Source organism: Calidris pugnax, unplaced genomic scaffold (genome assembly GCF_001431845.1).
Source record: "Calidris pugnax isolate Ruff unplaced genomic scaffold, ASM143184v1 scaffold8, whole genome shotgun sequence".
Lineage (NCBI taxonomy): Eukaryota > Metazoa > Chordata > Aves > Charadriiformes > Scolopacidae > Calidris > Calidris pugnax.
The window spans coordinates 12,035,655-12,048,496 of NW_015090830.1; the positions used below are offsets into that span (position 1 = coordinate 12,035,655).

At 37.2% G+C, this 12,842-nt stretch overlaps 1 protein-coding gene across 2 annotated transcripts in view; it reads right to left on the reverse strand.

Moving 5' to 3' along the window:
* DROSHA (drosha, ribonuclease type III) overlaps nt 1-12,842 on the reverse strand; it is a 70,894-nt gene that overhangs the window by 45,269 nt on the left and 12,783 nt on the right. For both annotated transcript variants that reach the window (XM_014940914.1, XM_014940913.1), the window contains exons 7-13: nt 11,948-12,028; nt 9,763-9,849; nt 9,563-9,649; nt 6,494-6,565; nt 4,809-4,890; nt 3,666-3,740; nt 192-361 (exon numbers count right to left, since the gene is read on the reverse strand). In XM_014940914.1, the coding sequence (XP_014796400.1) occupies nt 192-361; nt 3,666-3,740; nt 4,809-4,890; nt 6,494-6,565; nt 9,563-9,649; nt 9,763-9,849; nt 11,948-12,028 (654 nt within the window). The remainder of the gene's footprint in view (nt 1-191; nt 362-3,665; nt 3,741-4,808; nt 4,891-6,493; nt 6,566-9,562; nt 9,650-9,762; nt 9,850-11,947; nt 12,029-12,842) is intronic.

Here is a 12,842-nt window from a genome sequence, read left to right on the forward strand (position 1 = left end):
CCTGCCCTTCAGCAGAGCAGCAGAGGGGGCAATTCTTCCCAGGGTTGGAACAGGTCAATGAACTGTTCCTACAGTGATCTCCACTGTCACTGGTCATCTTTTCCCTTTCCACTTCAGCTTGTAGCAGGCTCTCTGAAACGAGACATGCATCTGTTAGTGGGCTGTTCATAAATCAGAATTATTTGCTCTACCATGCCAGGGCTGGTAACAATCATCCCTTTGCATTCTTCTGCATATTTCTGCCATTCCAGTTCTTCCCACTGAAGCATGTTGGCAATCTCCTCTTCAGGCACCAGAGCTTTATTGCATCGTAACAAGTACAGAAGAATCTGATGCATTGAGAGTACTTCTTTTCCTCCATCTTAAATAAATAAATAAATAAAACACATTTCAAATATTCACTCCTAAGGGATGAGCAAAAAGAAACTACAGAGAACACATATAATATTTGGATGAACAAAATAAAATGCAAAATGCTTAAGTGACTTGACAAATATGAAGGCAAATGTTTTATTGATGAATACTGCACACTTTGCTAAACTGGAAGCAATAATGGTAATGGTAGCAAGAGTAACAGTTTAATCATACTGCAAAGCTCAAGATTCTAACTTGCTTGAAAAAACTTTAAAATGAGCAGGCAGAACAATCAGTTACATCGTCCAGTTACGTCTTCCTTTTCACACTTTTATCATTCTTTTTACAATGGCAGTTAAAAAGCCTTTAGGCATTTATGCAGCTTTTTTAAAGAACACTCAAAATTTTACGGGATACTTCTGGATGAATGTAGAGAGTTATCCTTGCATTTTAAACTCGTCTGTACTGCTCACATGCTGCACCTGCAATAATGAGCACTAAAGAGCCTCATGCTGTTTTCTGTCACTAAATGAATCAAGGGCACATGAAAACTGCTAAATACTTCTAAGACCCCAGAAAATATGCACAGCAAAGGCTGCTTGTAACAAAGGAAAACTGTATAATAAGCATCTGACTGGCTCCAGGTAGCCAGTTACAGATGTGAAGATGCAAACAGGAAAGACCACCACTCAGACGACATTGACTATTCAAATTCAGTACGTCCACTCATACGAGTAAAAAGACAGACATGCTACTACAGTGCTTTAATTTTGACACACATCTCTCTGACCCTCTCATTCAGCGACAAGGTCTTAGTTTGTAGGTATGGAGGAATCTTCAAGTTTCATCGCCACAGAGCACAAACATTGATTTCCCTTCCCCAGGAAGCAGGAGCAATCTGGTCCTGCCACTGACTACATTCTCTCTATCACTACACACACAAAAAAAAAGGCATGGAGAAAAAAAAAGATGTCAAGTCTTGGAGCAACATGGGGGATAACGCCACTGCACAAGGAATGTCATCCCAGGCACACAGGCAAAGCCTTGCAGAACTGCTGCAGAGCAGCAGTGTCATGTCAGATGATGTCCTCTACAAAACACACGAGGGAACAAGAGCTTCTCACTTCAGCTGGGATTTCAGCACTATGGCACAGAATAGATGAAAGGGAATCATATATCTTGGCCTCTTAGAACAATTAACCTCATTCAAATTCCAAGAGGGAAGCTTAAATGGGGAAATTATACCCCAAATCTCACTGGAAACAGAAAATACTTCTAAATAGCTATAGGGGCAGATTATTGTATGTGCAAAGTTTTCCTTCAAATTAAAGGGGGACTCCATTTACAAGACTTTTGTCTTTGTCAACAACTAGATTATACTGTTATGCAAGAAGCAGCCCGTGTCCAACAATCTCTAAAAAAAGAGTGCAGCCTGACTCACTGACGACCATGGACTGGAAGGGGACAGGTTGCTATAGGCAGCTGTGCTAAACAGTAGTCAGACACCTGACTTTTCCTGGGTCAGAACATGCAGCACGTGGGGCCCCAAACGTTTTTCTGGTCTTTTACTCTATTAATATATTTATCATCATAAAAATCCATGACAATGAATACAATGCAGCCAGTATCCCACATACTATGCCTCTCTGGCACTTGGTAAATCTGGTATGATTAGCTCAAAGCTTAGTGCTACCCCAAGGCCTGTGTCTAAGTAATCCATATAGAAAACCTGACACCACAAACCTCATATTTTTAGACCACATTAGAAAAATAAGAAAGAAAGAAAGAAAAGTAGAGGAGATACAAAATCAGCAATTCATTTCTATCTTTAAAGAGACAGTTGATGGATGTGTGAAGATCTGTTGCTTCTTTGATTAGACATAGATAAATAGTGTTCTGCAAACATACCTGAAGGAAATAGATTCCCACTCTCTGGAAATTAAAAATCTCCAGGGATATCACAAAAAATAATCAATGCAAAATGCAAACTTGATTAAAAATATCTATCATCAAGATGGTAAGAGGCAACTACATATGCAGAAATATCAGGAAAAAGACATTTTCATAAAGAGTTAGAAAGCAGGGAACCTAATAGAGACTTATCTCTCCTATCAGTAAACAATCCAACAGCACAGAAAGAGTTGACTTCTAAAGTAAAAAAAATAATCAGAATATAAAACCCCCAAACTAACAGGAAAACACCCTCAAGCTACACAAACCAGGCAGGTCAAACTTGTTGTCACTCTGTGATGAGGTCAAGTTAATCAGCCACATGTGGCTTGATGGCTTATTTTGTAAATTGCTTCAGCAGAACCAAATCAATGTTTGCTAGCAAGCCTCAGAGCTCTGCTTCTGATTGAATAGTGTTGTGTATCCAGGAAAGAACAACAATTAGAAATATAGTCATCTAGCCATCAGTACTCTCTACAGTAACGAGCCAAACCTCATTTAGCTACAGCTATAATTAATATCCCAACTAAGTTTCAAAGCCCTGAGCAGAGAGCACCTCCAGGCCACTGCCCTCTTGATGAAGATTGTTCCATGTCTCATCTGCACCCTCAGTCCAGCAGCTGAAATGCGTCCTCCTGTCCACACAACCCCTCTGGAGCAATCACTGGCAGGATCTCAGCAGGACACATTTTCAATGGAGCCATGACATTTATATCAACTGAAAGTCTGTCCTAATACCTTAGGATGTGTTAAATGCCTGCATAAGCTGTTCACTCAAAATAAGTGTAACACTCCAGACTGAAGCTTGTCCTTGGCTGGCAAGCTAGGGTTGAATTGCACTGGAATGGTGGTTTTGTCTCTTTCAGCCTTTGTTGCAAGGTCTAAGCTTGCGTTAAGATAAAGAAACAAACAATCAAAACAACATGTGCTCAGGGGTGCCAATCATGCTGACCCTCAAAACTGTACCTCACGAATTTTAATATAATCACATGGTATTCTGAAGAGCAGAGAGGACAAGAAATTCAGTTCACATGTGAGATTAGATAATAGCACTCCTCAAATGCCACAGCTCCATCTCAGGGCAGGACAAGGATGACCCAGCACTGCCTAAAATCACCGTGACAAAGACAAAAGCTGGAAGTGGGACTTGGCCGCCCATCTGAATCCTAGTTCTGAGTAAACTACCCACACTGCAAGCACTGCCAGCTTCAGATGGAAGCACCAGATCTCTACACTGACTGCCATGCCACTTGCAATAAGTTTTTCTGTAGTTTTTTTTTTGGGGGAGGTTTTTTGGGGTTTGTTGTTGTTGCTGTTTTTTTAGATCTAATTCCCATAACACTACATAATACAAACATTACCTGGAAGAAATCTCACAAACCGCGGCATGAAGTGAAATCTGGGGCAGGAAACAGAGTCATCTTCAGGTGAAGGACCTTAAATATGAAAAAAAACATGGAAAATTTATGAACAGCAATGTATTCACAAAAGGAATAGGAAAAAAAAAAAAAGAAAAAATAAAAATAATCTAACAAAAACACATAATTAATTCACTTAAGCCCTTCAAACACAAGCACCAGTTTATTAGTCCCTGCCAATTAGTGAGGTGTTTTTTGGTAATAGCAAGGAAATTTTCATGATGCTATTTTGGGTTTTTTTCATTTCCTATTTCATTATCCAAAGCTTTGCATAAAAATAAAAGCCAAATCATTAAGTACCTGGTGTTAAAAAAGAAAGAACAATCAGAACTAGTGACACAAAAGACAACATTGATATCAGAATACAATTAGCATCAAACCAAAGAAGGCTAAACAAAATGCATGAAACTCTGTTTAACTGCAATAAGTGCAGAGTGCATCTCCATAGGCAAAGTCAAGATACCAAAGCACACCTACAATTCTGACATCAAATTTCTTTGATATTCTCAGTTTTCTTTTAGACCAAGGGAAGGCTCATCGCTGAAGTTCTACTTTGTCATAGTCTTCACAGAAACATATTTTCATCTTGTCGGGTCAAAAACATTCAGCTATAATGATATGTTATCCCTCTATGGTTGGCTGAATGACATTGCTTTGTAAGTTGACTGCAGAGAAACACTGTATGAATAACTTGTTTGTTAGCTTGTAAAAGCAGAGAGAATAGTTTACTTGGCACCTTGGCTTTCAAAATACCATGTGCACGATACTGTGCAATATTAAACACATTATAATATTTACTGTTTGATTAAAAAGAAGTTTGGGATTAAGGAAGAAATTTAGTTTATCTGCAAGAATACAGTGCCAAGTTTGTGCATTTTATTTGCTATAGCCCACACTAATGAACTCTAATATTTATCATCTTCTTCAAGAACAAAGTGGAATCTTGTCCCTTTCACATAAGCAGTCACGTGACTCTTTTCTTGAGGCCCCACCCCACTTCTCTCTTTTAAAACATAACAAAATAGTTTACAAAAGCTGAAACTAATTGTGATTTTGTATGAGTTTTTTCCCTTAAATAAAAGTTACCTTTAAGATTCCAGTCATAGAGCTCCAAAATATCTTTGAATAGATATGAAGAGAACAGCTCAAGACCTCTCACACAAAAATTCTGGGGAAAGAAAAAAATATATGGAATTATAATTATATAATACTCTAATACAAATAATGCCAGTCACATATATTTAAATAAAACAATGACAAACCACAGTATCTTCATATTTGCCAACTGCCAGACACTGGGCTTTGGAAACAGTATTGATATATCTGTAATCACCTACTGTAACATAACACAGTGATGTCATTCACAAGGCACTCTCATGAAAGCATTGTAACAAAGACTCTTTAGTCAATGTCCAAATCAACACTAAAGGCAGAAATTAGGCATCTGTGACAATTAATTCACCATGCACTAAAACCCTTTCACCTGAGTACACTAAGCAGATGACGTATTTCTGAGAAGGATCTTTTTCATAATTCATTTTTTTCCTACATGTTCATATTAAAATCACCATCTCTTCGTATAAATCACCATCTCTGATATCATGATCACTTCCATAGCAACATATCAGTACGATGCAAATTGAGGATTTTGACCTCAAGAGCCAACAGGAAAGAGAGGATTAAACAAAGTAAAAATAAGGAATGAGATTCTTCTCATCAAGTGGCAAAGCAGCACCTCCAAATCTAAGAGCTTTCATTCAGAACTGAAGGAACTTAAAAAGCCTTCCTTAACAAACAACATCAGGCCAGGCTGATATAAATTGTAGGTGTATTGTACCAGTCATAAATTCCAAATCCAACAAGACAATCTCTTTCACAAGAATGCACTAGTAATGAGGGTCTGCAAAGAGTGCTCTACCCAATTGCTGTATTCAATTGAGTAGGACTCTAAAAAAAATGTCAAATTCCCTGTTCTGCTTGGTGGCCATTTGTTGTTTTAGAACAAGATTTGGAAACAACACAGCAGATTCAGTAACCAAGAAATGAATCGCTTTGATCACATTAATCTAAATATATGCTCTTGCATATATTTAGATGCTGTTGAGCACCAAAAAGAGAGATAACTAGAAAGGAAAATGTAAATATATGTGACTAAATTAAGCACTGATCCTATCTTAGTAGTTAATATGCAGGGGTGTTTCTGTACCTACACATGCTGCTCCACTGCAGCAATTTACTTCACAAACTGGCTTCACCAGGGATTAATTTGTAATAAAAAAAAAAAAAAAAAGATTATGAACTGAATGTGCTTTGTTTGTATCCACCGGAAATTTGTTTCGGCAACAGCTTATATTAAGTACTGATAAGCAATCTTCAGAGCTTCAAACTCATGATTAAGTTTCAGCTCTGCCACTGACTTATGTGGCCCTGGCAAACCAGCACCTCCATATGCCTTACTTTTGTCATCCATAAAAGGAGGATAATGCCTAAATCAGCTTACAGATAAGAGTACCTGACATATACTGTATATAATTTAAAATGAAAAGAAGCTATGGATATAAGCACTTCTTACTATTTGATCTTAATATATGATAGGCTAGGTAGATGGATTTATGCTGGTACCTCTAAGTGCAAGTTCATTTTCAGCCATTTGTTCAGAACACAGCCTGTCTCTGAGAGATTTCACAAGATGGGATTCTAAAGAGTTTAATCCATTAAGCACATCAACAACACATAACCCACATGACTTTTTGACTAATTATCCTTCTTACCTCAGGCATCATCTCCTCAATAAAATGAATTGTATAGTCAATGTTGAATCTGATTACTTTACATAGAGGAATCTGGAAGGAAAATAGAAATCCAGCATGAAAAATTATACAGCATCAAATGTATAGTTAATGCAAGTTTGTATGCAAACGTATTACCGTCTGCTGAAAAGGGCACTTACTAAAACAGCTGCTTCTGGGGATCATACAAAGACAGGAACATGAGCATGTGCAAGAAAAGTAACAGTTCTAACCTCCACCTCTGTAATAACATAGGGCTGACAGGAGGGATAGTAAAGGAAGATTAAATAATGCCATCTACTGGAGACAAAATTTTGCTTAGAAGAAAACACAAGACTCAGTAAAGCAGTATCTTCTCTCACTTGTACATTTAGAAGAGAATTTATTGACACAACATAACAAATTGATACAGTGACCTGAATGCAAGGTTTTTTTAGCACTCTCCTAATTCTGCTATCTATACTGTCTTGAAATATAGCTTTAAGTCATAGCAACACAATATAAGAACTTCAGTATAAATTTATAGTTTTATACTAATTTCATCCAATCCATATTCTCAGAATTTCACTCAACTAACTAGTAAGACAAATATGTAATTCCTGTTTTTCACCTTTGAAAAAAGGTTCCTTCGTTTGTGCTCATGGACTTTTGAAGGTATTTGTTTTTCAAATGGGATCTTCTGAAGCAAAAATACTAAATTTCTAAAAGACTACAAAAACGCCTAATCCTACCCTACACATCTACAGCTTTTAGTAAGTTTTACTATTCACTGGCCTTGCAAGCACTAAAGCATCTTAGAAAAATTCAGTGGTCTGCGAAAGTGAGGCAACCCAAGGTTATTTTGTGTTGATAAGCATAAAAGTAAATATCTGAATGGTGCTGAGGTTGCACTGAAATTAATGGACTTAACAGAGGTGCAATATTCTACTTGCATCTTCTTGTAGCCCATTGTCAAACATTTGACTATTTTGTCTACACAATTCTGTTGATATCTGCATGATAAGCTAAGCAGCTACACCAAACGACCAAACAAAAAACTGCATTTCCTACAATTTAATACAATATAAATGTGAATACAAAAGAAAAAACCTTGGAAGTATAATGTCCCATTTAGAATCTGAGGAGACGAAAACTCGTGACATCTAAATTAGCGGGGCTTTTTTAAAAATAAATAAAAATACAGGAGTGTTTGCTTACTTTCTAACATGTAAGTTCAACCAGGAAAGGATATTCCAGTTCAGAAACTCAGTAACCTGGGGTATTTTTTTTGCATTGAATAGAAAATGAATCTTTAGAGAAGTGACCATGACCAAAATCTCCATGAATTAGAGTTCCACATAAACAAGCAAATACATAGCAAAGGAACATGTGGCTGGTACTATAAAATTGTTTTCATAGTTCTTTTAAGAAAATTATAATTTCTTTTATGACTGTACTAACCATTTTCCCTAATATCTGACTCATTTATTACTGAGTAATAGTAATAACAGTTGTAAGACTCCTAACAGTGTGGAAAGCTAAGACTCCGAATGACAGAAATTTGGTTCATTCAAAGACGTTGGTGTTGAGATCTCTATTTTTGCTACCCTTTGCTACATCAGTTTTATCAAATATGTTCCAAAACGTCTCTCAAATGGCAACTTATATGTTGCCAAAAATCACCACAAGAGAGCAAGAGACTCCTTCCAAAAGGCTTTATATCTGTTAGTAACAGGAACTGACAATACAGTGTTGCTTTGTATTCAACTCTGTAAAAAAGTATTCACTTGCTGCTGATCAATTCCCCTGTTTGGAATGAGAAAAACACACATGCACTTTACAGTAAGAGTAAGCTCAATGTTCACTAACTACTCATGTCAGACAAGAAGAGTTTTCCTTGTTCTCTGTGCGTTAGAGATTTCCATAACTCTCTGCCTTCCTGCCATGCAGTACACCCAAGGTAGTCTTTTTACCCTTGTAATTGGAGTAAAACAGAACTGTTCATTTTACTCATTTGCAGAGTGAAATGTAAAGCCTCGGGCCCAATCTGCCTTGAACCCCAAGGCTGAGTTAATGCTACTTGCCAGGAGCGCTTCACGCTGCAACCCCACCAGCTGGACTCTACTCTCCTCTCCTACTGACTTCTCATCCACGTTACAGCCCCTTCCCCTCTTCACCAAAAGTAATGTCATATATATTATGCAAGTAAACTGTCATGAAAAACAAATGCTTTCTTCTCAGTGCGTCTCAGTTCTAGTATTCTTACATCCCAGTCCTGTACTGCTCACCATTCTTATACTGGGTTTTGGTACTGGTGGTGTAGCTAGTAATAGGTATAAAATCAAGGAAACAAACCCTACAGCGTTTGCAAAAATAGTTCTTGAAAGATCAGGATAACAAGAAAATCTTCAAATGTACAGCAATTATGTATTTGAGTTTTTTCATTCAGATATGGCTAACAGCTTTTACTGGAAAAGCAGTGCAGTCAGGTACCAATTGTGTCCTTTCTTGTTATATTTGCTTTCAAAATATAAAATTGTCTTTAAATACCTACAACTTTTAATAAAAATTATAACTTGCCTAGTTCCTGAAGAACCTGAACAGATGTTAGAAAGTAGTGGATACATCTAGGTAAGTTTTTAGAAGAGAGAAATCCGTTTAGAGCAGATCTCTGAATAAAGTCCATTTGTCACTTGGTAAAGAGAAAACCTTTTTTTATTGTTGTTGCTGTTTTTTTAAACTTTTTCAACTTAACAAGCCTCCTCATCCAATTTAAATCCAACTAACAGTTTTAACAATTTATTCCATGGTTTATTTCACTTCCAAACTGTGAAACATGTAAAAACGTTACTTTCATGCACACCCCAGTCTCAGTCAGTTTGAAGATAATGGGGACCACAATTAGTCAGGAAAAAACCTGAGACTCATTAGCACCAATGTCTTTCCCATGTCCCCAGTGCTGGCAAGATGTTCATAACACACATGTACCGTTGTTTCACAGAAGTTCTACTTCAGGGGAGACAGCTTGCCTTCCAAACAAATCTCATGTTATGTAGCAATTAACATACTTACGTTTGTTAGTGGGGCGTGCGCAAACATTGAGAACCCTTCAAAGATATATTCATGGTCATCATACTCAATAACAGTAGGTCTGTCTGTCTAAAAAAAGCAAACAAAACCACGAAGGAGTAAGCAAGAAGCAGTACTACTTCTATCACTGAAAAAACCCAAAACATTAGAGCCCTAGTTAGGATTATTTATAAAGTACTTACTAAGAAGTTTGTGGGAGGCGACACAGTAATTCGATAGTGGTAGAGTCTTCCAGCATTGTTGGTCATGGGGCGACACGGTTTAATGGGCTTAAAGAAAGAGATAAGTAGAATTATGTGTAGAGTCAAGGCAAATTTAGATTAAAAGAGAGAATAAAGCATTTCTAATAGCCATGAAATATGCACTAGGAAAAATTAAATAAAAGCAGGTAGTCATAATTAAGCATTCTGGGAAGAGGGAAAGCGGAGCCTTATCTACATTTTCACTTTCAGAGATATTTTTAAAGCTATTCAAAAGGAAAAAAAGGTAAAAAACATTGCTGTAATTTTGTCATTTTCCATTTGACTTTCCGTCTTTCTTATACACAGCAGTTAGTTGTTTATGTGCCAGACTAATTTCCTCTTTTATATAAATTCATTTCAGGAAACTGATTTAAAAAGCTTACAAAAAGGAACCTGGACCTCACATGAGAAGATCCTGAAGTATGTTATCAAGATAGACAGATACCAGCTCATCTGCTTGGGGCAAATCTGGGGCCTGAAGACAAGGGATTAGTCTATCACCGAGAGGCAGCTCTGGTAACCCTGCTCGTTCTGCCAGGTTGTAACACCTGCCTGCAAGGTCCAAAGGCAGCCACTCCTCTGTGCACTGCAAATGCAACACCAAATGCCTGGGATTCATGTTTTCTTCCAGCTTGTTCTGAAGCAGCCCGCTTTAAAGACCTAAAAATCCTCAGTAGTCAGAAAAAAAAAACCAGTTTCTCACATCCCCTACATCCAATTTGCTGCAGTTCAGAGGCTGCCACCAGCCTGTTCAGAATACATCTACCTACATGGTGGAAATAAACTAAATCACTGCAGTGAGCTGCTCTAAAGAGCACTGCAAAAGCTGGCCTGAATGGCGATGACAGGACAGCTACACCCTGACGCAGCTCTGTGCACTTTGCAAAACCCATCCAGTAAGTAGGGTAATTACTCTGGACGTTCAGCACCCAATTAAGCTTCTTGCTGCTGCCACAAGACCATTACAAACCAGTCAGTTTAAAGCTAGGCAGTTTTATCTACAGGACACTGTAAAAACTAGTATATCCTCGGAGATTTTCTGAAGCTGCAAATTCCCAGCAGGTCTTGCTCCAGGGAGCAGCTGCCTTCACGCAGCAGGTTTTACATACCAGTTTTCTCCTGCTTAAATTTTCCTCCCTCCTTCTCTGAAAGAAAAACACTAGAGACAATGTGGGGAGGAACTGATCCTGAACCGGGACGACTTATAGTAAGACCAAAGTCATTTTTCTGACATGGAATAATACACAGAAACATTCACGAATCCTTAACTGCAGAGAAATAAATGAATGTTTCAGTAAAAGCATTTTTACATGCTGACATGAAAGACATATTGAAAAATTAAATTCTTCAAGAAAAAAACCCAAAGGTAAACTGTAAAACCTACACATTAATGTTCTCAAATTCTTTCACAAGAACAGTTTTTAGAATAAAAGAGTTTAAGTTGTCCAAACACTGTCATTCTTTCCAGAAACAATACTGATCACGAAGCATGCTGTGTAAAAATGAGTATTTCTAAGGAAAAATAACCAAACGCTATTTCAATAATGTTTTGGGTTTTTTTAAAAAGTGTTTATAAAATGCATTTCAGAAAGCTGATGGAGTCATTTTTTCTAATCACTTATTCATAAAGAACTTAAACTGTTTGACAGTGTGCAGACAGCACTGTGCACAGTAAAGACATGCTCTAGTGCTAAGAAAAGAACATCCTGACAAGCTTCCTGCTTCTGTCAGCAGCAGAATTACTACTTTATTTACTTTTAAAACAACCCCTTCACAAAGAGGGCCCCTGTAACATACTAATCCACTTGAAGATGGTAGATCTTTAACCATAAGTTCCTTTTTATTAATGTAATTGCGCTTCAGAAACTTTTAAAGAAAAAAACACCCTAGAACTAAAGAAATAGAAGCAAAATTTTCCGTAGTTTTCAGGTGGATTTCATTACTGGTATTGCATTTTAAATATGAGGTTACACAACTAAGTGATCTAAAGTTGCACAGGAGTTTTTATTAAGCCTGTAAATCATGGGAAAAAAAAAAAAAAAACCCTCAAATCAACCCAAGTATGAATTTACAGCATTACAGCATGAGGTTTGTATTCATAATTGCCATTCTTAGAATTAGTTACCTCTTCACCAGGATAAATGCCATGTCTTATTCCTGTTCGTCGTGCTTTAGCACTGCACTTGCACAAAGGTCCATCATTCATCTGTCAAAAACAAAATAGGATTCTGTTTTTACTGAAAAATGTTTTTTTGGAAAAGTATGTTGGTTTTAATGCCTTGAGCACTGATGCTTCTAAAAGCCTGTCATGCTTAGATTAAGTGGATGTTCTTAAGCCAATAAAACTGAAAGCAGTATAGACTAATGTAAGAAAACTGCACAATAGCATTAGAACTTAAATCACTGTTTCAGACGCACAAGGTGGAAAAATGCTCTCAGCAGAGTCATACCACTCTACTATCATATACATCTTTTCAATTTCTTATACATACAAATAGAACACTTTCTGCCTAAAATGAGATTCAGGTCCTAAACATCCACAAATATTTACATGCTGAAATCTCCATGTTCAAACAGTTCCATGCAGTTCACTGATTAACCCCTCTGCACCACAGCAAGGCTATCACCAGAAGTATGCAAAACAGACCATTTGAAGATTTTACTTGTTACTTTAAAGAAGTAATGCGAAGATTTCAATTGCATCCTGAAAACAGACCAGTAAAAAAGAGGACGGGGAAAAAAAAATACCCGCTTCAGTATTCTGTATGGGTGCATCAAGTAGCTGTATCAAAAAGGGTCCCTGCTGGTGTCTTTCTTTTCACTTTTAAGACCAAGTTCAATGCAGACTATCGGTTACTGCAACACCCTAAAGCTTTCTGCTCTTAACATCATGCCTATTGCAGAAATCCAGCAAAAAAAAAAAACCCAGAAGCAAACCAGAAAAACAAATGAAGTTCCCAAACCCAGGCTTTAATGGAGTTTTTCAAAGTTTGAATCCAAGAACTGATGCATTGTTTTTA